The following is a 27,735-nucleotide window of genomic DNA, read 5'->3' as shown; positions in this document are numbered from 1 at the left end:
TTAAGATACACGTTGCAAGTAATCACCTGCATGCAATACAGGATTTGAAGGTGTACAGGTGAAAATGACCAGCGCTGCACTCTCGTTTTGGCCAATGATGAAGCATTTTAGAACCCAAGCTTTGAGAACTAACTTTGCATCCCAGGCCAGCTCTCAGGAAGACAGTGAGAGGGGAAAACCTCCCTCGTTGAGTCACTCCCACGACATCCAAGTGAATAAAGAAGATTCCTATATGCACAAGATGAGATGGAGGCATTATGCAGCATGAAAGGTGAGAGTAATAGAATTGTACAGCTTATTGATATGATTTGCATATAAGTGGTTAAATAGTTTTTGGATTTCCTTATTGCTTTTGCTGATGAATTAACCTTCCGTTCAAAGGATTCCGAGGGGTTTGTGGATGCGGATATTCATGGATGCCAAAGAAAAGTCTCTTGACTGTAGTGGGAGAGTTATTTTTCTTTTCGATGACGAGAAAGAGTTTGATTGGGGGCTTCGAAAAAGGATTGGGGTTGTTCACATCGCCAAAGGATTGTCAACATTTATGGACATAATCCCTGAACCAGAAATGTTTGGTAATTGCAGCCTGATGGAGGAATTTGCATATTTATAGACTCTACAAACTCTCCAGTTTCTCTATGGACTCTACAATTTTCCTATAGACTCTATATGGTTTCTCGATATGGACTCCACAGTTTCTCTATGGACTCGATAGTTTCCCGATAGACTCAGTACAGTTTCTCTATATAGACTCTACAGTCTCTCTATAGACTCTATTGTTTCCCTATAGACTCTACAGTCTCTCTATAGACTCTATTGTTTCCCTATAGACTCTACAGTCTCTCTATAGACTCTATTGTTTCCCTATAGACTCTACAGTCTCTCTATAGACTCTATTGTTTCCCTATAGACTCTACAGTCTCTCCATAGACTCTATTGTTTCCCTATAGACTCTACAGTCTCTCTATAGACTCTATTGTTTCCCTATAGACTCTACAGTCTCTCTATAGACTCTATTGTTTCCCTATAGACTCTACAGTCTCTCTATAGACTCTATTGTTTCCCTATAGACTCTACAGTCTCTCTATAGACTCTATTGTTTCCCTATAGACTCTACAGTCTCTCTATAGACTCTATTGTTTCCCTATAGACTCTACAGTCTCTCTATAGACTCTATTGTTTCCCTATAGACTCTATACAGTCTCTCTATAGACTCTATTGTTTCCCTATAGACTCTATACAGTCTCTCTATAGACTCTATTGTTTCCCCATAGACTCTATACAGTTTCGCTATAGACTCTACAGTTTCTCTATAGACTCCATACAGTTTCTCTACATAGACTCTATACAGTTTCTCCATAGACTCCATACAGTTTCTCTATAGACTCCATACAGTTTCTCTCCATACACTCTATACAGTTTCTCTACATAGACTCTATACAGTTTCTCTACATAGACTCTATAGTCTATACAGTTTCTCCATAGACTCCATACAGTTTCTCTACATAGACTCTGTACAGTTTCTCCATAGACTCCATACAGTTTCTCTACATAGACTTTACAGTTTCTCTCCATACACTCTATGCAGTTTCTCTATAGACTCTATACAGTTTCTCTACATAGACTCTATACAGTTTCTCCATAGACTCCATACAGTTTCTCTATAGACTTTACAGTTTCTCTCCATACACTCTATACAGTTTCTCTATAGACTCCATACAGTTTCTCTATAGACTTTACAGTTTCTCTCCATACACTCTATACAGTTTCTCTATAGACTCTATACAGTTTCTCTACATAGACTCTATACAGTTTCTCCATAGACTCCATACAGTTTCTCTATAGACTCTATACAGTTTCTCTACATAGACTCTATACAGTTTCTCCATAGACTCCATACAGTTTCTCTATAGACTCTATACAGTTTCTCTACATAGACTCTATACAGTTTCTCCATAGACTCCATACAGTTTCTCTATAGACTCTATACAGTTTCTCTACATAGACTCTATACAGTTTCTCTATAGACTCTATACAGTTTCTCCATAGACTCCATACAGTTTCTCTATAGACTCTATACAGTTTCTCTACATAGACTCTATACAGTTTCTCCATAGACTCCATACAGTTTCTCTATAGACTCTATACAGTTTCTCTACATAGACTCTATACAGTTTCTCCATAGACTCCATACAGTTTCTCTATAGACTCTATACAGTTTCTCTATAGACTCTATACAGTTTCTCCATAGACTCCATACAGTTTCTCTATAGACTCTATACAGTTTCTCTACATAGACTCTATACAGTTTCTCCATAGACTCCATACAGTTTCTCTATAGACTCTATACAGTTTCTCTATAGACTCTATACAGTTTCTCCATAGACTCTATACAGTTTCTCTACATAGACTCTATACAGTTTCTCTATAGACTCTATACAGTTTCTCCATAGACTCCATACAGTTTCTCTATAGACTCTATACAGTTTCTCTACATAGACTCTATACAGTTTCTCCATAGACTCCATACAGTTTCTCTATAGACTCTATACAGTTTCTCTATAGACTCTATACAGTTTCTCTATAGACTCTATACAGTTTCTCCATAGACTCTATACAGTTTCTCCATAGACTCCATACAGTTTCTCTATAGACTCTATACAGTTTCTCCATAGACTCTATACAGTTTCTCCATAGACTCCATACAGTTTCTCCATAGACTCCATACAGTTTCTCTATAGACTCTATACAGTTTCTCTACATAGACTCTATACAGTTTCTCCATAGACTCTATACAGTTTCTCCATAGACTCCATACAGTTTCTCTATAGACTCTATACAGTTTCTCTACATAGACTCTATACAGTTTCTCCATAGACTCCATACAGTTTCTCTATAGACTCTATACAGTTTCTCTATAGACTCTATACAGTTTCTACATAGACTCCATACAGTTTCTCTATAGACTCTATACAGTTTCTCTACATAGACTCTATACAGTTTCTCCATAGACTCCATACAGTTTCTCTATAGACTCTATACAGTTTCTCTATAGACTCTATACAGTTTCTACATAGACTCTATACAGTTTCTCCATAGACTCCATACAGTTTCTCTATAGACTCTATACAGTTTCTCTACATAGACTCTATACAGTTTCTCCATAGACTCTATAGAGTTTCTCTACATAGACTCTATACAGTTTCTCCATAGACTCCATACAGTTTCTCTATAGACTTTACAGTTTCTCTCCATACACTCTATATAGTCAGGCAGATAGGTGTATCCATCATAAGAATTGTGGGTTTAGACGTACAAGCATGAAATTTGGCACAGTCATAGATAATAATCTAATGAATAATTCCAGATATGGACCCACCGCGAAAACGTCCTATGGTAGCCATGGCGGCCATTTTGTAAAATGGCCGTTTTGACCGCGATTATTTTTTACCGGACGACACAAATGCTTCTTTATGTTCTAATGAAATGACTCTAGGTACACATATATGCCATAATGTTTTGTTTGCATCAATTCTCAGGAACTGCTGCCAATTTCCTGGAAGAACATTGGATCCGTCAACTCTCCTTCGAATGCCTTTCCCACGTTTGTCCCTGGCTTGAGATTTCAGGCTGTTGTCACGGTACTGGTCCCAGACTATATCCACACGACAGGCTCTTTGCAAGTGACCTTGTATGTGTGGCAAGAATACTTTCAGCGCATAATCATCAAAGGTTTTGGCAGCAACTGGTTTCAGAACGTTCACCAACACTGCCCCGTCAAGGATAGTGACGTCAGTATCTGGTTTTGGAGCATCACCTCTGACCTCTGCGCAACTCTCTAGACACACCAATAGATCTGATTTGGTTCCCAGTCGTAACTTCCCAAGCTGAGATAAAGACGGGGGACATGCTTGGTTTTCATGGCGGAAAAATTCTGCAAGATCACCATCTCGTGTTTGAGACGCAATGTAGAGTCTTGAGAATAAAGAGCAGTCACTCTTTAGCGAAGTTACTTGCAAACTTGTCTTGGATTTCTCTCTTGGAGACGATCGACTAAACAATGGGAGTTTATTCTTCTTTATTGGCTCAGTAAGAGGTACGGTTCGCTCCAGTAGACGGTCTGCTACGAAGGTCTTGTACTGTTGCTTACCTATCTCCTCAGCCTGTTGAACAGTAGAAACAACAGTTGGGTCAGCAATGTCTCTTGTGTCCAGCCGCAGCAAGTCTGTACTCTCTTCTAGGAAGGGGTTTCCCATTTCCTCTATTACTTCAACCAGACGTTTGACATGTTGAGTAAAGATTACCTGTGAACTATATGTTTGCTCATGGTGGCGTGTGTCTTGATTAATCCTTATTTTCCTTCCCTCCATGGATGCTTCAAACTCGGTAGTCATTCTAACCAGTTCCGGCCCAGCCACCATCCATCTTCTAAGAGCATTTGGATTTTGAGTGAGTCCAACAGCACCACCGTCACTCTTCACAGCAGCATTATTTTGCTCATGAGCCTAGTCAATGGCCATAGATGAGAAAACTCGTTTTGTCTTGTGAACTGTGAATTTGCCATTGGTGAATTCAGTAGCAATATCTGGGTGTGACTTGCTAAGACTCATCATGTTTCGAATGTGGACAGGCACCCATCGTGCATAGTCTAGCCACCAGACTAAAAGCGGCCATTTTGTAAAATGGCCGCCACGGCTACCATAGGACGTTTTCGCGGTGGGTCCATATCTGGATTTATTCATTAGACTATTATCTATGACTGTGCCAAATTTCATGCTTGTACGTATAAACCCACAATTGTTACACCTATCTGCCTGACTAATACAGTTTCTCCATAGACTCTTTTGTTTCCCTATAGACTCTACAGTTTCTCTATAGACTCCATACAGTTTCTCTATAGACTCTACAGTTTCTCTATAGACTCTACAGTTTCTCTATATAGACTCTACAGTTTCCCTGTAGACTCTATACAGTTCTCTATGTAGACTCTACAGTTTCTCTATATGGACTCTACAGTTTCTCTATATGGACTCCATTGTTTCCCTATAGACTATACAGTTTCTCGATATAGACTCTACAGTTTCTCTATATAGACTCTACAGTTTCCCTGTGGACTCCATACAGTTTCTCTATAGACTCTACAGTTTCTTTATATAGACTCTCCAGTTTCTCTATGGACTCTATTGTTTCCCTATAGACTCGACACTACAGTTTCCCTATAGACTCGATTGTTTCCCTATAGACTCTTTTGTTTCCCTATAGACTCTACAGTTTCCCTATAGACTCTATTGTTTCCCTATAGACTCTATTGTTTCCCTTTAGACTCTACAGTTTCTCTATATAGACTCTACAGTTTCCCTGTAGACTCCATACAGTTTCTCTATAGACTCTACAGTTTGTCTATATAGACTCTACAGTTTCTTTATATAGACTTTACAGTTTCTTTATATAGACTCTACAGTTTCTCTAGAGACTCTATACAGTTTCTCTATGGACTCTACAGTTTCTTTATATAGACTCTACAGTTTCTTTATATAGACTCTACAGTTTCTCTATGGACTCTATTGTTTCCCTATAGACTCTACAATTTCTCTATGGACTCTATTGTTTCCCTATAGACTCTACAGTTTCCCTATAGACTCTATTGTTTCCCTATAGACTCTATTGTTTCCCTATAGACTCTATTGTTTCCCTTTAGACTCTACAGTTTCTCTATATAGACTCTACAGTTTCCCTGTAGACTCTATACAGTTTCTCTATAGACTCTACACTTTCTTTATATAGACTCTACAGTTTCTCTATGGACTCTATTGTTTCCCTATAGACTCTACAATTTCTCTATGGACTCTATTGTTTCCCTATAGACTCTACAATTTCTCTATGGACTCTATTGTTTCCCTATAGACTCTACAGTTTCCCTATAGACTCTATTGTTTCCCTATAGACTCTATTGTTTCCCTATAGACTCTATTGTTTCCCTTTAGACTCTACAGTTTCTCTATATAGACTCTACAGTTTCCCTGTAGACTCTATACAGTTTCTCTATAGACTCTACACTTTCTTTATATAGACTCTACAGTTTCTCTATAGACTCTACAGTTTCTCTATATAAACTCTACAGTTTCTCTATAGACTCTACAGTTTCTCTATATAAACTCTACAGTTTCTCTATATAAACTCTACAGTTTCTCTATAGACTCGACAGTTTCTCTATATAAACTCTACAGTTTCCCTGTAGAGTCTATACAGTTTCTCTATAGACTCTACACTTTCTTTATATAGACTCTACAGTTTCCCTATGGACTCTATACAGTTTCCCTATAGACTCTACAGTTTCTCTAGAGACTCTATTGTTTCCCTGTAGACTCTATACAGTTTCTCTGTAGACTCTACAGTTTCTCTATATAGACTCTACAGTTTCTCTATATAGACTCTACAGTTTCTCTATATAGACTCTACAGTTTCTCTATGGACTCCACCGTTTCCCTATAGACTCGATACAGTTTCCCTATGGACTCTATACAGTTTCTCTATGGACTCTACAGTTTCTCTAGAGACTCTATTGTTTCCCTATAGACTCGATACAGTTTCTCTATAGACTCTATTGTTTCCCAATAGACTCTATACAGTTTCTCTATAGACTCTATTGTTTCCCAATAGACTCTATACAGTTTCTCTATAGACTCTATTGTTTCCCCATAGACTCTATTGTTTCCCCATAGACTCTATTGTTTCCCCATAGACTCTATACAGTTACTCTATATAGACTCTACAGTTTCTCTATGGACTCGATTCAAGTCATTGACTCTACAAGAGAGCAGGCAAATCAATACAGTAGAGTATATGGGATTTGAACGTCACAATTTGTGCACTCATTTGAGAACGTCAAACAAGATAGCCTGATTTTAAATAGCACAAACCCCTTCCGGCTGACAAGGTAGGAATTGCTGCTACTCAACACGACCACAAAAGGAAGTGAAGACGTTGTTTTGTGGAATGGCTCAGAGAACAGTTTTCAGTACTGTAATAGCTGCAGTCTCTTCCATGGCAATAACAGAGTCCCTCGAATTCTCTTCATCAACTATCCAATCTGAGAGAAGAAGAATCTCCATTGTGCAAGCAGAGTGTTGTATCAACCAATTGCACCATCCTCCACAGTATACATAAATTTGGCTGTTCCGTGCACTAGAACAATCGTTGGTGGAGGTTTAAGATACCACACTTCCTTTCCTAAAGGGTAAACCATTGTGTATTGGTACCTTGGGCAAATTTTCGTTGTCTTATAATTATGTACGTTTATGTAAGGGGAATGGCATGAGCTGCATAGCTGCATCCTGGGAATGCAAAACTTTAAGGACAGCGAATAAGAGAGCTTTTTCCTCATGGAAGATCTCAACAATGTAATCAGACTCAAAGGAGAGTTTTAAAATGGCGAGCTGTTGATTGATTTCTTACACACCAGCTTCCAAGGGGCAATGCCTCTCTTTATATTTAATCTTTAAATTTTGCTGCATCAAGCGTTTGATATACAGTATATGTATGTGTGTGTGTGTGTGTGTGTGTGTGTGTGTGTGTGTGTGTGTGTGTATGTATGTATGTATGTATGTATATATATATATATATATATATATATATATATATATATATATATATATATATATATATACGTATATATATATATATATATACGTATATATATGTATATATATATATATATATATATATATATATATATATATATATATATATATATATATATATATATATATATATATATATATATATTGTTACGGACACGCGGATTAAGATGTTATGATGGGCCGAGCGGAATGGCCGCCGTGTTCGCACAGTTTACCCGATTCCACCCGACGTTGACCAAATTGCGCTATGCTAAATCAATGAAGGAAAGGACACAACGGCTGGGATAAATGAAACGACACAAGGGGTACAGTTCTCAAGACCTCCGGAGGAGGATATAATTGGTGGTGGAGAAAAGGGGTAGATTACAAGGTAAGAGGTAAAGCACAGAAGAGATAGGCACTTAGACACAATCTTATCTATCCCAGACAGACCACAGACAAACGGAACAAGACTGACTTACACAGGGATTGATGACAGGGAAGGACAGGCAGTCGATAGCACAAGGTGCACCTTGGCTCAGGGGCAGAATCAAGCACGGTCCAGTCCAGAGATGCGGGGAGGTATTGCAGCGCTCGGAGGTGGCGTCTCTCTTGCTTCAAGTCCAGCGCGCATCTGACGTCACCTCCCTCTTCCTGCGCATGCTCAGCGGGGAGTGACACGCCCTCGGCTCGTTGGCTCCGCCCCAGATGGGATCGGTCCGCCGCTTCTATTGGGTGCGGGGGGTTACCGGGCTCCGCCCTTGACGAGGAGCTGACAGCGAGCCCCTACGTGGTAACCCCGTCGAGCACATGTTCGATGGCGGCTAACCAAGCCGGAGTGAGGACGCGCACTCCCCGCGCCGCCGCCGTTGTTGTTGCTGTTGTTGTTGTTGTTGCTGAACCGTGAGGAAGAGCTGCGGGGAGGTATTGGGAGGTCCTAAACTTCCTAACGGTGCCATACAATCACATTCTGGTGCAACGAAGAGTCAGAATTAATGGAAACGAGTCCTTAACTGACATAGACTAAGAATAACTAGCAAGATGTCCTATAGTTGTCTACGTGAGATGCGGTGGACCTGGATGCGACATTTAATGGGGGAAATAGGGGCAGGTCGGGTCTACAGAGTGTTGTTTACAGAAAATGGGACTAGGGAATGGGGGATTGGGGATAGTTGGGAAGTATGGAGGAAATAGGGGAATATTTACAAGCGGATATGGATGGAGGCCAATCTCATATCCGCAACATTGCACCCTTCTCTACCTCGGGGCGTCCCTACCCGATAAATTTTTACCTACGTTAGTGTGGCACTCAGATGTAGTTCCCTCTGCTATTAACTCAACCCTGAGTGCGACAGTTTTACAGATGTTCACAAATGAGTAAATATGTCCCCCTGCGACGTTGCACCCTTCTCCTCACAGAAACACACCCACAGGATAACCGAATCGCGGAAAGCATTCTCAAACTAAACATACAGCCGGTAGGGAGCATTATTTACACAAGACTGATATTTACACTACGATCCGGGACCTGTTCTTTGAGGAACACATGCAGATGTTATGCATAGAGAGAGCACGCATGCCAGCATCGATACACCAACCCACGAGTGCCCTGTGGCCCTACGGCCTTTAATAATGTGCAGAGCACCCCGTCCAAGCACCAAAAGCACCACCCCATACACACAGTCAGCACCATCCGGTGCACCAATAAAGTGTTCAACAATAATGCACAATTAAGTATCCATGGTCACCGGTGGTGTCGCAGCCGGCCGATGTTCTGCCGCTGGTCTTGCCTTCATGGAGCACTTGGCCTTCTGGCTTCCTTAGAAATAAAGAAAGGCGCCAACCACGTCCATTTCTAAATTGTGGCCGTCAGGGGGGCCAACTATAAGTGGTTCACCTGTATGGCATAGGTGCCACGTTGACCCAGAGGTCCATCAATGGGTGGTGCTTGCCCGCAAAAGAACTGCGGTCCATGGTGGGCGGCCACAAAAATTGCAGTCCATATGGTGTATCGATCCAGGCAGCAAGCAGCGAAAGTACAGGCCCACAACTGCAGAGCCAGCACCTCTCTCTCCTCTCTCTCTGCCCCAAAGCCAGATCCTCGGAGGTGGGAGACAAAATAAGACAAGTGAGCAAGGTGGTAAGGGCGCAAAAGTGCACGCAATACAAGGTAATGCACACTGGGGGCACATGGGAACCAGGTGAGACAGGTACGTTCCTACCGTACGCCCCCACCCACCAGGTAACCTACATTGCCCCTCCCTTACCCCTTACTGTATCCACAAAACACAACACTACCCATAAACATCTACTTTACACATCAACAAACGTCCCTACTGTCTTCCCCGTTCCTCCCATAAACCAAATTCGTCTTCTCTCCCTCCTAACCAATCAAATTTGCCATTTCCAACTCTCATCAAAATTTGCCATCTCCAACTCAACATCAAAATTTGCCATCACCAATTCATCATCAGTCCCTCCTAAGGAGGGAGAGATGGAATCACCCCAATGTCTCATCCACGTCGTGATGCGTCTCACAAATCCACACAGCAATTCTCCCTTCCTGCAACACAGAACAAAGGAACACAGGTGTGGAGTCATCATCATCACCTCAGGTAAGTGGCTGCGTATGGTGCGACAGGTTCATCAATCCTAACTATTTCCTAAATGACTTTAACAACTTTACATTACCCGGGGTCTTTCCCTGCCAATCCATTGGCCAACTTACACTATGGGTTCTAAAAACCAATTCCCATTGACTAAACTGTGGTGCTTCTCAATTTGGGGTCTCACTCCCCCGATTCATCTCCCGGTGCCCTTGCACAATTTCTGGGCTGTGACGTGTAGCTCTCCCAGCAGGTCTACCCACCTGCACACCTCCACCACTGTAGTTGCCACCCGAGCTTACCTGCTCCTCACCCTAACCTAACTAACTGGGGAAGGCCCTCTCGCACTCTCACCCCCTCAGTGCCCTCTCTGGCACGGGCTGCCCGATCCACACCCGGGATCATCAGGCACCCACTGACACTAACGGCTCCCAGAGCCCACCTGCGGCCTCACCTGGCCGACATCCTCACAGTGGTGGAGTGCCCAAACCAACTACACACACTAACAGGCTACACGCCCAGCCATTTCCACAACACTAATGCACCCATCCACAATACCATTCTTCCACCCGCACCACAGATGCCAATATCCAACCACAATTTACCTATACCCTCTACCTAACACTTACACTACCCGCCCCGGGTATCCGTGATGGGGGTCCACTCTTCCCCCATTCACACCTTCGCACCATGCACACCACTCCGTACCACTTACTCCAACTCTCTCCACACCACTCATTCTCTGCTCCATATATTCCACACACCTGTACTTGCACACCTGTGCTCTCATACTTGGTGCCGCCTGCACCCTTCTCTCCCCCAAGCGCATTCGCACTGATCCACAACACTCACTACTCATCCACTGCTCCACACACCTGTCCAGTTCTCACACAGCATCATCTCATCTAACTACTCCCCTCTGAAACTTGCGCTTCCCAGTCGTTCCTTTAAACTATTGCGCTCCCTCGTCATTATCATCCACTCTAATCTACCTGCGTCCCCTCTACAGGTATCAGTCACTATCTAAACTTAACGTTACCTAATGTCATCTTCTAGGGCCCTACACACAATATCCTAACCCACCCGGGCTAGTTTTCACTGCCATAAACCCCATAATCTATAGCTCCTTTGCCCCCCATGGGAAGGGTGGCAGGGATGCCAACCTTACCCACCGGGCCCATCGCTCATCAATCCCCCAGTCCTCTGGCACTAATAAGCCCCCCTTATTCAGAGGTACTGGGTCCCGCCTCGGCATCTAAAGCCGAGGCAATCCACGGGGGCGCCTGCTCGCCGGTGTAAGGCCTTCTAGTTTCCCGGGGTCTGGCGGGGGGGTGTCTGGGGTCGGCTAACCCACTCCCCCCTGGGCGGAGTTAAGGACCTCAACCGCCGGGGATCATCCCGGCGCGTGGCTCGACAGTGCCGCGCCAGGTGACCCAGACGGTTGCAAGTATAGCACCTCACCTGATAAGGTGCTTGTCTCCGGAATTCCAAATTTCCCCCCCTGAAGGTCCGAATTGGATTACCCGCTCGTGGTCCACCGCGGGCCACCTCCGGGGCCGCCTGCCATGGTCCAGGTCCCGCTAGGCGCTGGTCCACCAGCCTCCGGACCATGCCCGCCAGGTCAGGACTCACGTCGGGGGCGGGCCCCCTAAGGGGTCCGCCCTCCATCGGGGGTCCCACCTGGCGGACCGCCATTGCGTGACGCTCGCTCCCCCGGGCCAGGGGCCTCGCTGCTTCCCAACGGGCCGCAGCGTCAGCCGCCTGGCTCAGAGTCTGCGGGCGCCACATGGCGAGCTGTTGCCGGAGCTCAATATCCGGGAGGGCCTGGATAAAATGGTCCAGCGCCAGGCTTTCCCGGGAATCCGCTGCCATGCTAGCATGTGCGATCCCCACTGCGCGGCGAATGTCATGGGCAAGTTCCCCGATGGCTTCCTGGGGCTTGCGTTTTCGCAGCGCGAGCTGAGCTTTAACAAGCTCGCTCTGCTGTTCAATGCCGAATCGATTAATTAGGGCGTCGTGGAGGGCTGGCAGGGTGAGAGCACCCGGTGGTAATGCCGTCAGCACCTCCGCCGCCGCGCCGTGCAATGCGGCCACCAGGTGTACTCCACCTTCGTCCTCACCCCAACCGTTGCCCTTACACACACAGTCAAACTGCGCCAGGTACGCGCGTAGATCACTCTTGCCGTCATACGGCGCGAGTGGGACCTTGTGGGACCACCTCGTATGCGAGTCGTTGCCCGCCTGCCGGACCCCGTGCGTCGCCCCTTGCGGGGTCAGCGCGGGGCCGAACCGGCCGGGCCCCCACAGTACATTACCCCCAAGGGGCTCTCGTGCCTCCCCTGTCCCTCTAAAAACTACCCCTGTTGGTGTCGATGCATGGGTCACACTTCCGCAACCCGCTACCCATTCCACACCACCACAACCTTGCTCACTCACACCTCGCACCTCTCCCATCACCGGACCCTCTCGCTCGCACCCTCGTTCCATACCCTCCGGACCAGCCATACACCTCACTCTTGGCCTCTCACGAACATCCGGGTCTATCTCGACCCCCAAGCTTATTAAATCACCTGGCGCATCATACGCACGACCATATTGGTCACCACTTACACCGGGTCCTCTTTCTCTTCGCTTCTCCTCCATCACCTGCGAATCCCTCATCCGGTTAATGAGCACATCATCACGATCCGAACACAGACTTTGGACCAATTATTTTACTTCCTCCTTTATCTCTTTCTTATCCTCTCTCTGTCGCTTCTTAATTTCGCTCACCCCTTCTTCCACTTCTTCTAATTTCTGCTTCACCTCCTTCATCTCCTCGTGCACCCCTTTAAGTTCTTCCTCTAACTCCACTTTATTTTTTTCTATGTGCTCCCGCACCTCCCGCTCTTTAACCTCCATCACCTCTACCACCTTGTTCATTTTCCTCGTCAGGTCCTCATGTACCGTCTGACACTCTTTTTTAATTACCCCTACGTCCTTTTTCATCTCCTTCTGTGTCGATTTTAAACCCTCTATTACCGCTGTGTTCTTCTTTACCTGGTCCCCCAACTCCTTTTGTCCCACTGTCAGTTGTTCTACTCCCAGCGTCAACTCCTCTATACCACCTTGCAATTTTACAGTCCCCTTTCTCACCTCCTTCTCCATGCGCTCCTTACAGTGCCTCACCTCTTCGCGCACTCCTCCGACCTCCTCACTCACACCTCTTCTGATCTCTTCTCCCATCACTTGCATCTCCTGCCCAGATGCCACCCTCATCTGCTCCATTTCCTCCCTGTGAGCATCCAATTTAGTTTCTACCCCCATTCTGACCCCCTCTATCTGCTGCCCCATTTGTTTAACTTCCCTTTCCGCTTGGTCCCTCATGTCCCTCAATTTGCCTTCCATACTGTTTTCTAACCCCTCTAACCCCTTTTGCATCCCTTCCATTTGATTCTCTTGAGCGGCCATTCTGTTTTCTACCCCCATTAACCCCTCCTGTATTTCCCCTAATCTATTGTCTAATCCCTCTATTCTACTCCCTAACCCTCCGATCTGGGCCCCCATCCTTTGTTCTAACCGTTGGCTATTGGCCCCCATGTCCTCCCTCAATTTCTCGCTATTGGACCCCATGTCCTTCCTCAATTTCTCGCTATTGGACCCCATGTCCTCCCTCAATTTCTCGCTATTGGACCCCATTACCCCCATTTGGCCCTCCAATCGCTCACCCTGAGCATCCATCCGGTTCCCCATTACCCCCAATTGCTCACTCTGCAGTTTGAGGGACGCCTGCATTTGCGCCATAAATTGCTCCATGAGGGCCTGCATTTGGGCCATCCCTCCCACTTGTGCAGCGGGTGCGGCCGCCGTAGCTATGTGCGAGGCGCCATTTTGCGCGCCCGCAACCTCGTGCGCGAGGACGCCATTTTGCGAACCTGCCGCCCTCACTGCTTCGCTCTCCTCATGTCCCTCAATTTGGTCCTGGATCGACCCTGCCTCACTCTCCTCTACCGGAACCCAGCCGTCTTGATCTGCCATAGCGCGACTTTCAAAATTCGGGTTTTTATTTTTGTAAAACAAAATCAAATTTCGCCGTTAATAATTTCGAGCGCGTGAAGCGCGCTTCGGGTCCAATCCCACTTCCCGACACCAATTGTTACGGACACGCGGATTAAGATGTTATGATGGGCCGAGCGGAATGGCCGCCGTGTTCGCACAGTTTACCCGATTCCACCCGACGTTGACCAAATCGCGCTATGCTAAATCAATGAAGGAAAGGACACAACGGCTGGGATAAATGAAACGACACAAGGGGTACAGTTCTCAAGACCTCCGGAGGAGGATATAATTGGTGGTGGAGAAAAGGGGTAGATTACAAGGTAAGAGGTAAAGCACAGAAGAGATAGGCACTTAGACACAATCTTATCTATCCCAGACAGACCACAGACAAACGGAACAAGACTGACTTACACAGGGATTGATGGCAGGGAAGGACAGGCAGTCGATAGCACAAGGTGCACCTTGGCTCAGGGGCAGAATCAAGCACGGTCCAGTCCAGAGATGCGGGGAGGTATTGCAGCGCTCGGAGGTGGCGTCTCTCTTGCTTCAAGTCCAGCGCGCATCTGACGTCACCTCCCTCTTCCTGCGCATGCTCAGCGGGGAGTGACATGCCCTCGGCTCGTTGGCTCCGCCCCAGATGGGATCGGTCCGCCGCTTCTATTGGGTGCGGGGGGTTACCGGGCTCCGCCCTTGACGAGGAGCTGACAGCGAGCCCCTACGTGGTAACCCCGTCGAGCACATGTTCGATGGCGGCTAACCAAGCCGGAGTGAGGACGCGCACTCCCCGCGCCGCCGCCGTTGTTGTTGCTGTTGTTGTTGTTGTTGCTGAACCGTGAGGAAGAGCTGCGGGGAGGTATTGGGAGGTCCTAAACTTCCTAACGGTGCCATACAATCACATTCTGGTGCAACGAAGAGTCAGAATTAATGGAAACGAGTCCTTAACTGACATAGACTAAGAATAACTAGCAAGATGTCCTATAGTTGTCTACGTGAGATGCGGTGGACCTGGATGCGACATTTAATGGGGGAAATAGGGGAAGGTCGGGTCTACAGAGTGTTGTTTACAGAAAATGGGACTAGGGAATGGGGGATTGGGGATAGTTGGGAAGTATGGAGGAAATAGGGGAATATTTACAAGCGGATATGGATGGAGGCCAATCTCATATCCGCAACAATATATATATATATATATATATATATATATATATTGTTACGGTTTTTAGAACCTTCACTTTGTAAATTTTGGTAAATGTTCCCTTATAAATAATCACCTGTAAATATCCCCATTATTTGGCTGATATTAAAGATCGCACCATAGTTAGTCCATGTACAACACGTAGAACACCATAGGACCTCTCTGTAGTTATCTCATTATTATGTGTTTTCGTTAAGGATCTGTTCCCAATAGTTGAATCTGCGTTGCATTAATCAAATAAGATAGGCCCCTTCAATTATCCCCAATCATCTCTCTCTCTTCAAAGTGCAGCAGCGGTATGGCAGCGTTCACTGCCCTTTGTCTTGGTTTGTTTGCTGGCCCCAAGCCGCCATTACGCACGCGGTAATCTGGAGGAAAAAAGTAAGAAGTGGGTTCGAGCGCCAGGAACGAGGCGTGGCCTGTCAATGTCTCCTCAAGAGGTGGGGCCAGTGAGCCCTCGCCGGCCAACCAGGGCCGAGGTGAGCCGACCGGTAGGCGTGTCCTAGGAGCCGGCAGCTGGATACAAGAACGCCCAATAAAAGCGGCTGCGAGGGACTGCTTAGGGAGATGAGTGCGAAGGTCCGAGATACGAGGTACCAGATGAGATACAGCTGAATCGTAAGGCAGGAGAGTGGGCCCGTTGACGACGACAATACCGCAATATATTCGCATTGTCCGACCGCATGAAACCGATACGTGCAGCTGCCGCCGGGTTTCGCCTCAAGCCCGGAGCATGGACCGGAGCGCGACCTGGAGCAGACCTCGACGCTGTGCCATCTGCCCGGACCTTCCTGCCCTGCCATCTGCTTGGACCTTCTCCCCCTTCCAGCCATTCCTTCCTGCCATTCCCTATTCGTGTAAGTCTGTTTGTTCTGTCTGGGCGTATGGTAATATAAGACTGTTTTAAGGCTGCCCTGTGTATCTGCTTCTTCCTCTCCTTGTATATTCCCTTCTTTTGTTTCCTCTTGTAGATAGTGAATAAACCTGTGTTCTTTCTTACCCTTTTGGTTTCTTCTTCCCCCGATCGCTTTAGTCCTTTCCCAATTGAGTACCTGTGGCACGATTCGGCCAACGCTCGGAATCGGGTTTAGTCTTTTGTTAACGGCCCGAGTCGCAGCATGCTTCGCTCGGCGCATCCATTCACGCTGCGGCCTGGGTGGGAGTATCTCCTCGCTTATGGCTGGTGGTGGTAATTAGATAGTAAGACGGATTGGGCTTACAACCCTACTCACCACCGACCAGAAGTGACGTCATACTTCCAGGACCGGCGGATGGCCCGCTTAACAGGACAAGGGGATTAACCCCCCCTTGCTAATGGGAGTGCCGTCCCCCGGATCCGTAACAATTGGTGTCAGGAGTGTGGGATTGGACCCCAACCAAATTTTAACATCTAAAAAATTTGGTCAAAATTTGGAGCGGCCGAAATTTTTATTAACGCCACTAAATTTAAATCATGCCATGGATGATCAAGGCGATCGGGTGCCGGTAGGGGAGAATGAGGAGGTAGAGGCGACCCAGGACCCCAGGGAGGCAGTGGGAGCAATGGAAGAGGGGGTTGAAGAAGGTGTAACAGTGGGGGTTGCAGGCACACAAAATGGCGGCGCCTCGCACGTGGCGACGAGGGCCACGCCCGCTGCGCAAGTAGGGGTTGTGGACCTGCAGACCTTTTTGGCGCAAGTACAGGTAGCCATAAAATTGGGGAGGGAGCAATTGAGAAATGAATTGAGAAATGATTGGAAAACCAAATTTGGGGGATTAGAAAACCAAATTGGGGAAATGGGAAATGATTGGAAAACCAAATTAGGGGGATTGAGTAAGGGTATGGGAGAAATGAGGGCCAATATTGAAGGGTCTGGAAACGGAATGAGTGAGAAAATAAGTAAATTTGGGGACAGAATGGGTGAGAGCATACAAAAATGTGGGGAGAGCATGGATCGCATGTTGAGCGGGAAAGGCACACGGGTACGTGATGAGGTAACGCGGCTTGAGGAGCGCAAGAAAAGCGAGTTGGAGCAAAGCGCAGGTAACTGGACCGGGATAGAGATCGCGACCCGGGGTATGGGGAAGACGGTGACCACTGAGGTAGAAAGGAAAATTTTGTTAGTGCCAGCGGCCGTCGAGAGAAAGGAAAAAGAATTAATTCAAATGGGAAAAGGAATAGTCGGAATTGAAATTGAAAAGACGACAGCGGTAGCCCATGAATTGGAGGGAGGAATGGAAGACATGCAAAGTCTCAGCTCACACCTTGATGCTGTGCTTAACCCAAATGAAAGTTTGCAGGTATTGGAGCGAAGAGGAAGAAGCACCCAGGTGAGTCGGCCTGTATATTGTGCGGGGAGATTTTGCAGGAGGATGTTTGGCGCAAAAGGCATTTTCACGTACTTGGGGTCGCGACGGCACCCGGGCGCTATTGAAAGGTCCGTGGTGAGATGTAAGAGTGTGAATGAATGCACGACAGAGTATGATAGTGGGAGCGATTGTGAAGATTGTGAAACAGAGTGTACGGAGTGTGACACGGAGAGTGAGTCGGTGGTGGCGCTGGTGCGGGAGAGCACACCGGAGCGCATGAGTGGGTATGTGCTGGAATGCACACCTGTGGTGAGTGGTACGGAGTACGTACCGGGAGAGTGTACGCAAGAAGGTGCGCGAGAGGAGTGGTGTGTAACAGGGAGTGCGGTGGTGGAATGGACGGAGTGTGTGGAATGCATGAGAGGCGCTGAGACGCCGGGTTTTGTGAGTATGAAAGGGGTAGCGAATGGGTGTGAGAATGCAAAGCGAGCATCGACGTTGACCGGGGCAGCGGTTAGGCCGACGTATAGCCGACGCGAGCTCCCGGTCCGTGCCGGGTGGTGTGGGCTGCGGGAGCCGGCGGGGATCGGTGTCGCGTCGCTCCTGTTCGGAGCATCGTGCAAGATTCGGGCCGGGCCCCGCCCCGCACGGTCGAGTCCGCACTTTGCCGGGCAAGGCGACCGGCCCGGTTCGAGGGGAGGTAGGAGGGGTCGGAACGGCGCCCCCTTGTGGTGGCGGCGTTCCACCCAGGCAAGGCTGGCCCACCGCGCATGGGAGCGAAAGGCCCCGCGTAGGGATGGTGCTGTGAACCTTGGCCCGATGAAACCTCCTCCCCTGAATCGGATGCCGGATGGACCCAACCGCAGGAGACCAAACCACCCATATTCATTGTGCGGCTTTGTGAAGCCGAGCTTTGAAAATGCATGGACGTACTGAGAGGCTCAAGTTTAGCGGACTGTAATGATGGTAGTGTTATTGTTTGGAATTGGTAGGGAATTGGCGTGAAATAACTAGTGATTCGAAATTGGGAATAGTGATTGGAAATTGATACCCAGTGTCGAGGGATGGTAGATTTACCATCCCTCACATCACATTCTGGTCAGGGCACATGAGCATTAGTTTATGGGGTGGCTGTGCAAACTAGCCCGGGAGGGTTAGGATAAAATAATAGGAATTTAGAGATGACTTTAGGAGACTTGAGATTTAAGTAGTGACATTGTACAGGTAGTAGGGGACGTAGGTAGATTAGTTGGTTGATAACGACGGGGGAGTGCTTAGTATAAGGGAAGATGGGGAGCACGAGTTTCAGAAGGGAGTAGTCAGATTAGATGATGCAGTGTATGATTGAGTCATTGTGAAAGTGTGTGATTGGCATTGTATTGAAGTGAATGGTCCTGGGAGGAAAGGAGGGTGCAGGTGGCACCAGGTGTGTGGGCACAGGTGTGCAAATACAGGTGAGAATGGTTGTGGGAATAAATGGTCTGGAATGAATGGAGTATAGAATGGATGGTGTGGAGTGAGAGTGTGGAAAATGTGGAGTGGGAGTGCATGGTGCGAAGGTGTGAATGGGGGAAAGGTGGACCCCCCTTCACGAGCACCCGGGGAGGGTAGTTTAAGAGTAGGTAGAGGGTATAGGTAAATAATGGTGGATATTGACGTCTGTGGTACGTGTGTAGAATGGTGTTTGGATGGGTGCAGTAGTAGAGTAAATTGGCTGGGCGTGTGGCCTGTTAGTGTGTATGGTTGAATGGGCACTCCGCCACTGCTAGTCTGTCGGCCAGGTGAGGCCGCAGGTAGGCTCTGGGAGCCAGTAGTGTTCAGTAGGGCCCGAGGATCCAGGGACGGACCCGGGTAGCCTGACGCCAGAGAGGGCGGTAGTGGGGAGAGAGCCAGAGGGCCTTCCCCAAGATAGGTTAGGGTAAGGAGCAGGTAAGCTCTGGAGGCAACTACGGTGGCGGAGGTGTGCAGGCCTGCTGGGAGCGCCACACGACCCAGCCCTGAAATTGTGCGAGAGCACCGGGAGTTGAATCGGGGGAGTGAGACCCCAAATTGGTGAGCGCCACAGATGGTCAGTGGGAATTGGTTTTTAGAACCGCATAGAGTAAAGTGGCCAATGGTTTTGCAGGGAAAGACCCCGGGTAGTGTAAAGAATGGTAATGTCATTTAGAAGATAGGTAGAATGAAATCCCTTCGCACCATATGCAGCCACTCACCAAGGTGAGATAGACTCCACACCATGATGTTGTATTCGTAAATGTTGGTTGGATTGGAAGACGCATCATGACGTAAGTGTGACATTGTGCTGTAATTCCATCTCTTCCTCCTTAGGAGGGATTGATGAGGAATTGGAATTGGGGGCAAATTTGGATTAGAGGGATTGGTAACCAATTTGGATTAGGGGAGATATGGGGAAGACGAGACAGTAGTGACGAATTAGTAAATGTGTAGAATTTGGAAATACGGGGTAAGGGCAAGGGTAGGGTAGGTGACAGGGGGGGTGACGTACAGTAGGGACGAACTTTCTCAACTCGCTCCCATGCACACCTCACCTTGCATTACCTTGTATTAATGTGTACCCTTGCGACCTTGCCCTGATGCTTGCTGTGTCCTTCCTTCCCCACTCACGGCTTGTTATTTTGGGTCCGGGGGGAGTGCGCAGGTAGCCGCAGTTGTGTGCTTGAGCTGCCGCTGCCAGCCTGCCTGGACCGGTACACCACCTTATGGACCGCACGACTTGCGGCCTAGCACCACCATATGGACCACGGTTCTGTGGCTAAGCACCACACTTATGGACCCCACATGTTGGGGCCTGGCCCCCCTGCTGGGACTGGCCATGGTGGCCAGAGAAAAGCTTGCTTGCGGACCATGGTGAGGTGGCCCCTATGCCATATAGGTGGATCACCCTTAGTTGGCCCCTGTTGGCCATAAATAAAAAAATGGACGCATTGTGTGCCTTTTTATTATTACAAATAGGCAGCAAGCCACAAGAACGACAACATCAAGAAACATCGGACCAGCAGAGCAGGAGAAACACGAACAAGGTCATCAGTTTGTTTTTATTGTGATGACTGTGGTGCTTTATTGGACTTATTGGTGCTTTGGTGCTCTTTTTGGTGAATTGTAATGCTCTTGTGCTCGGGGGTGCACTGCAATATCAATTGTGCATCCCCGGGCATGTGGGTATGGTGTATCGGTACAGTGCAGTGCATGCTCCTTCCTCTTTCAAAACATCTTTTTGTCTCCCAGAAGACAGGTCCTGGGTTTGCAGTGTACATAATTAGTGTCTTGTAGATAATGCTCCCCACCGGCTTTATGTGTAGTTTGGAAATAATTCCGTGATTCGGTTATCCTGTGGGCGTGAATCTGTTAGGTAGGATGCAACGTAGCAGGTGGGACATACTTAGTTGTTTTAAAACTGTCGCACTCAAGGGTAAGGTTAATAGTAGAGGGTTACTACACCTGAGTGTCACATTAAGTTAAAGCTCTTTCGGGCCGGGACGGCCCTGGAGGAGAGACGGGTGCTGTGTTACGGTTTTTAGAACCTTCACTTTGTAAATTTTGGTAAATGTTCCCTTATAAATAATGCCCTGTAAATATCCCCATTATTTGGCTGATATTAAAGATCACACCCTAGTTAGTCCATGTACAAGACATAGAACACCATAGGACCTCTCTGCAGTTATCTCATTATTATGTGTTTTAGTTAAGGATCTGTTCCCAATAGTTGAATCTGCGTTGCATTAATCAAATAAGATAGGCCCCTTCAATTATCCCCAATCATCTCTCCCTCTTCAAAGTGCAGCAGCGGTATGGCAGCATTCGCTGCCCTTTTGTCTTGGTTTATTTGCTGGCCCAAAGCCGCCATTACGCACGCGGTAATCTGGAGGAAAAAAGGGAGGAGTGGGTTCGAGCGCCAGGAACGAGGCGTGGCCTGTCAATGTCTCCTCAAGAGGTGGAGCCAGCGAGCCCTCGCCGGCCAACCAGGGCTGAGGTGAGCCGACCGGTAGGCGTGTCCTAGGAGCCGGTGGCTGGATACAAGAACGCCCAATAAAAGTGGCTGCGAGGGACTGCTTAGGGAGATGAGTGCGAAGGTCCGAGATACGAGGTACCAGATGAGATACAGCTGAATCGTAAGGCAGGAGAGTGGGCCCGTTGACGTCGACAATGGCACAATATATTCGCATTGTCCGACCGCGTGAAACCGATACGTGCAGCTGCCGCCGGGTTTCGCCTCAAGCCCGGAGCGTGGACCGGAGCGCGACCTGGAGCGGACCTCGACGCTGTGCCATCTGCCCAGACCTTCCTGCCCTGCCATCTGCTTGGACTTTCTCCCCCTTCCAGCCATTCCTTCCTGCCATTCCCTATTCGTGTAAGTCTGTTTGTTCTGTCTGGGCGTATGGTAATATAAGACTGTTTTAAGGCTGCCCTGTGTATCTGCTTCTTCCTCTCCTTGTATATTCCCTTCTTTCGTTTCCTCTTGTAGATAGTGAATAAACCTGTGTTCTTTCTTACCCTTTTGGTTTGTTCTTCTCCCGATCGCTTTAGTCCTTTCCCAATTGAGTACCTGTGGCACGATTCGGCCAACGCTCGGAATCGGGTTTAGTCTTTTGTTAACGGCCCGAGTCGCAGCTTGCTTCGCTCGGCGCATCCATTCACGCTGCGGCCCGGGTGGGAGTATCTCCTCGCTTACGGCTGGTGGTGGTAATTAGGTAGTAAGACGGATTGGGCTTACAACCCTACTCACCACCGACCGGAAGTGACGTCATACTTCCAGGACCGGCGGACGGCCAGCTTAACAGGACAAGGGGATTAACACCCCCTTGCTAACGGGAGTGCCGTCCCCCGGATCCATAACAATATATATATACAGTCACGTGAAAAAGTAAGTACACCCCAAGTAAAGTTTTGACTTTTTCAACATATTTCAACATACAGCTATTTGATCTTCATTTCAACAACTAGGGCATGCCCGTACTATATCTATATCTAAAATTATATCCCCCCCTCTATTTACATGAAATGGTTTGGTCCATGAAATGTTTTGGTCCATTCGCAACGCCAAAGCGAACGGCGAACGCTTTACATGAAATGGTTTGGTTCATGGAATGTGTTGGTCCATTCGCAACGCCAAAGCGAACGGCGAACGGCTTGCGAGTACAGTGACAATCCCCCCCCCCTCTATTTAGATGAAATGGTTTTTATTAGTTTTAAAACATAGTTTAACGCCAACATAGCGGCAACATAGTTTGCAAACGTGAAATAAATGAATACGCTCTCAAATGTGCCATCCGAGGCAGAGTGTGTTCGCCACGTTCGGCACACGCGATAGCTCGCTGCTCTCTGATTGGTTGAATCGATTTTTGGACATAGCTCGGTAAGTAATTGTCCGATTAATATGAAACCTTGAAAAGGCACATCCTCGGGTCCCCAGCAATATACCTGGCAAGTTTAAAGTATATCGGACCCGTGGTTGTCGAGAAACAGCGGTCACAGACAAACAAACAAACGTACAAACAAACAAACACACAGAGATTACTGGAATTATAGATAGATATTGATAGATAAAGGTGATATAATACAACAAATATCATGAAACATTTACATTTTGTAGTCCATTGTATAATTTAAATAAACATAAATGCAAATTTCGCATGTGGAAAAAGTAAGTACACCCCCACATTTATCACTACTTCAAATACCTAAAATTAGAATCAGGTGCACCAGCTCAAGTGCAAATGATTAGAACATCGTTAGAGAGGATCTTGGAGGAACCTGTCTTATTTAAACCTCAGACATTTAGTTTGGTTTGCTCTTTGTTGTTGAAGTGTGCGGCGTCACCATGCCTAGATCAAAAGAGCTCTCTGAGGCCTTCAGAAAGAAGGTTATAGATGCCTACGAGTCTGGGAAGGGATATAAAAAGATCTCCAAACAATTTGAAATCAATCATTCGACTGGCTGGAAGATCATCTATAAGTGGAGAAGATTCCAAACAACTGCCAACTTGTTCAGGGCAGGCCGCCCCAGCAAGTTCAGCCCGAGAGCAGACTGCAAGATGCTGAAAGAAGTCTCTAAGAACCCCAGAATGTCATCACCGGACCTACAAGTAGCTCTTGCCACTGTTGATGTCAAAGTGCACGAGTCTACCATTAGAAAAAGGCTGCACAAATTTGATCTACATGGGAGGTGTGCCAGGAGGAAACCTTTGCTGTCCAGAAAGAACATCAGGGCAAGACTAAAGTTTGCCAATGAATACCTAGACAAAGACCAGCACTTCTGGAACAATGTGCTCTGGACAGATGAGTCAAAGGTAGAAATATTTGGCCACAGTACCAGAAGACATGTTTGGCGAAAACCAAAGACTGCATTTGACCACAAGAACCTGATACCAACTGTCAAGCATGGTTGTGGAAATATTATGGTTTGGGGCAGCTTTGCTGCATCAGGGCCTGGGCAGCTCACCATCATAGAATCCACAATGAATTCTTCATTGTACCAGAGGGTGCTTGAGGATAATGTGAGGCCATCTGTCAGAGAAGTTGAAGCTCAACCGAAGGTGGACCTTGCAACATGACAATGACCCTAAACATGCCAGTAAATCCACCAAGGAATGGCTGAAAAGAAAGAAATGGAGGGTTCTGGAATGGCTAAGTCAAAGCCTGGATCTAAAACACATTGAGATGTTGTGGGGGGATTTGAAACGAGCTGTGCATGCAAGAAACCCCTCAAACATCGCACAGCTGAAAGAATTCTGCATGGAGGAGTGGGCAAAAATTTCTCCCAGTTGATGTCAGAGACAGGTAGACAGTTATAAGAAACGCCTACTTGAGGTTGTTTCTGCCAAAGGGGGCAATACCACCTATTAGAGCCAAGGGTGTACTTACTTTTTCCACATGCGAAATTTGCATTTATGTTTATTTAAATTATACAATGGACTACAAAATGTAAATGTTTCATGATATTTGTTGTATTTTTCACCTTTATCTATCAATATTGTTGAAATGAAGATCAAATAGCTGTATGTTGAAATATGTTGAAAAAGTCAAAACTTTACATGGGGTGTACTTACTTTTTCACGTGACTGTATATATATACATATATATATATATATATATATATATATATATATATTATATATATATATATATATATATATATATATATATATATATATATATATTTATATATATATGTATATATATATATATATATAGATATATATACATATATATATATATATATATATATATATATATACACATATACACACACACACACACACACACACACACACACACACACACACACACAGGGCCTTCAATAAGTATTGGAACAGTGAAGTCAAATTTGTTATTATTGCTCTTTTCTCAGGAAATTCTGGATTTGAGATCAAAAGATGAACATGAGACAATAGTAGAGACGGTCAGCTTTTATTTATTGGTATTTCTATGCATTGATGTTTAAGCATTGCATTACAATAGCACTTTTTATGCTCAGTCTCCCCATTTAAATCAGCATAAATATTGGAATAAATGAACTTAAAGTCACATAATAGTTAGTATTTGGTTGCATATCCCTTGCATACAATAACTGCATCAAGCCTGTGACCAATGACATCACCAAACTCTTGGTATCTTCCTGTGACATGCTTACCAAGCCTTTCCAGCAGCCATTTTCAGTTGCTTGTTTTGGGGGGTTTCTGACTTTAGTCTCGTCTTATTTAGACCTCTTAGTCTCTTTCTCTCTCTTTAGTCCTCTTAAATTTATGATTTAAATCAGGAGATTGACTTGGCCAGTCTAAAACCTTCCACTTTTCCCCCTGATGAACTCCTTGGTTGAGTTGGCAGTGTGTTTTGGGTCATTCTCTGCTGCATGGTGAAGTGCTGCCCAATGAGTTTGGATTCATTTTCTCGTACATAGGCAGACAAATGTTTCTGTTCACTTCCAAATTCGTTCTGCTGCTGACATCATTAGTTACAACATCAATAAAGATGAGTGAGCCAGTTCCAGAGGCAGCCATGTCATGACACTACCTCCACAATGCTTTACAGATGAGGTGGTGTGTTTTGGATCATCTGCAGTTCCTTCCTTCTCCACACTTTCACCTTTACATCTCTTTGGTAAATGTTTATCTTGTCTCACCTGTCCATAAAACTTTGTTCCAGAACTCACTGGCTCACCTCTCTACTTCTTGGCAAATTCTAATCTGGCCTTTCTATTTTTGGTGCTGATGAGAGGTTTGCATCTTGCGGTGTAGCCTTTGTAATTCTGCTGTGAAGGTGTTCTGTGAACGGCAGATTGTGATACTTTCATCCTGCACTCTGGAGGTTGTTGGTGATGTTATTGACAGATGTTTTAGGGTTTTTCTTCACAGCTCTGATGATTTTTCTGTCATCAACTGCAGTTGTTTTATTTGACCAACTTGGCCGTTGTTGATTGCTTCGAGCACTGGTGGTTATTTATTTTTAAAAACATATCAAATTGTTGTGTTATGGTTATAATTGGATTCCTCTGTTCTTTATCAGCTTCCAAACTGTTTGATTTTCTTTCATAGACAGTTATCTGGTCTTCATGTTGGTTTATGCCCACCGACTTCAAAGGCAAAAGCAAAAGCTTAAAACAAGACTAGACATTCACAACTCTTTAATGTGTGAACCATCAATGCAACAAGAAACATCTGAGCAACAAGACACACCTGTCAGTCATTTGTTCCAATACTTATGCTTACCTAAAATAGGGGGGTGGAGAGAGGCGGGAAATTAACTGTAAAAAGTGCTATTATTCTACAACGGTAAAGCATATATCCATAGAAATACCAAGAAATAAAAGCTGACCTTCTTTACTCTCGCCTCATATTACTCTTTTGATAAATTTGACTTCACTGCTCCAATACTTATGGAGGGCACTGTATGTACTGCAGTGCATAATCTATATGATCAAACAAATCCATGATGACTTCACCAACCTTGAATTCACAATTTGATGATTTAGGTAGGGAACTAATAAATTTAGGTGGGGATTTAGGTAGGGATTTAGGTAGGGATTTAGATAGGGATTTAGGTAGGGAACTAATAAATTTAGGTGGGGATTTAGGTAGGGAACTAATAAATTTAGGTGGGGATTTAGGTGGGGATTTAGGTAGGGATTTAGGTAGGGATTTAGATAGGGATTTAGATAGGGATTTAGATAGGGATTTAGATAGGGAACTAATAAATTTAGGTGGGGATTTAGGTAGGGATTTAGGTAGGATTTAGGTAGGGATTTAGGTGGGGATTTAGATAGGGATTTAGATAGGGAACTAATAAAGGTGGGGATTTAGGTAGGGATTTAGGTAGGGATTTAGATAGGGATTTAGGTAGGGAACTAATAAATTTAGGTGGGGATTTAGGTAGGGATTTAGGTAGGGATTTAGGTAGGGATTTAGATAGGGATTTAGGTAGGGAACTAATAAATTTAGGTGGGGATTTAGGTAGGGATTTAGGTAGGGATTTAGATAGGGATTTAGATAGGGATTTAGGTAGGGAACTAATAAATTTAGGTGGGGATTTAGGTAGGGATTTAGGTAGGGATTTAGATAGGGATTTAGGTAGGGAACTAATAAATTTAGGTGGGGATTTCGGTAGGGATTTATGCAGGGATTTAGATAGGGATTTAGGTAGGGAACTAATAAATTTAGGTGGGGATTTAGGTAGGGATTTAGGTAGGGATTTAGGTAGGGATTTAGGTAGGGATTTAGGTAGGGAACTAATAAATTTAGGTGGGGATTTAGGTAGGGATTTAGGTAGGGATTTAGGTAGGGATTTAGATAGGGATTTAGATAGGGATTTAGATAGGGAACTAATAAATTTAGGTGGGGATTTAGGTAGGGGACTAATAAATTTAGGTAGGGATTTAGATAGGGATTTAGGTCGGGAACTAATAAATTTAGGTGGGGATTTAGGTAGGGATTTAGGTAGGGATTTAGGTAGGGATTTAGGTAGGGATTTAGGTG

At 45.8% G+C, this 27,735-nt stretch overlaps 1 protein-coding gene across 1 annotated transcript in view; it reads left to right on the top strand.

Annotated features, from left to right (window-relative positions):
- The first annotated feature begins 174 nt into the window (after window positions 1-174).
- LOC137425826 (uncharacterized) overlaps window positions 175-27,735 on the top strand; it is a 46,659-nt gene continuing 19,098 nt past the window's right edge. Inside the window, exon 1 of the mRNA XM_068114550.2 lies at window positions 175-271. Coding sequence (XP_067970651.2) covers window positions 247-271 — 25 coding nt within the window. The 5' untranslated portion in view covers window positions 175-246. The remainder of the gene's footprint in view (window positions 272-27,735) is intronic.

This window comes from Myxine glutinosa, chromosome 4, assembly GCF_964187855.1.
Source record: "Myxine glutinosa chromosome 4, kmMyxGlut1.1, whole genome shotgun sequence".
Classification (NCBI taxonomy): Eukaryota; Metazoa; Chordata; class Myxini; order Myxiniformes; family Myxinidae; genus Myxine; species Myxine glutinosa.
The sequence above is the reverse complement of the archived record's forward strand: the minus strand, read 5'-3'. Positions and strand labels throughout refer to the sequence as shown.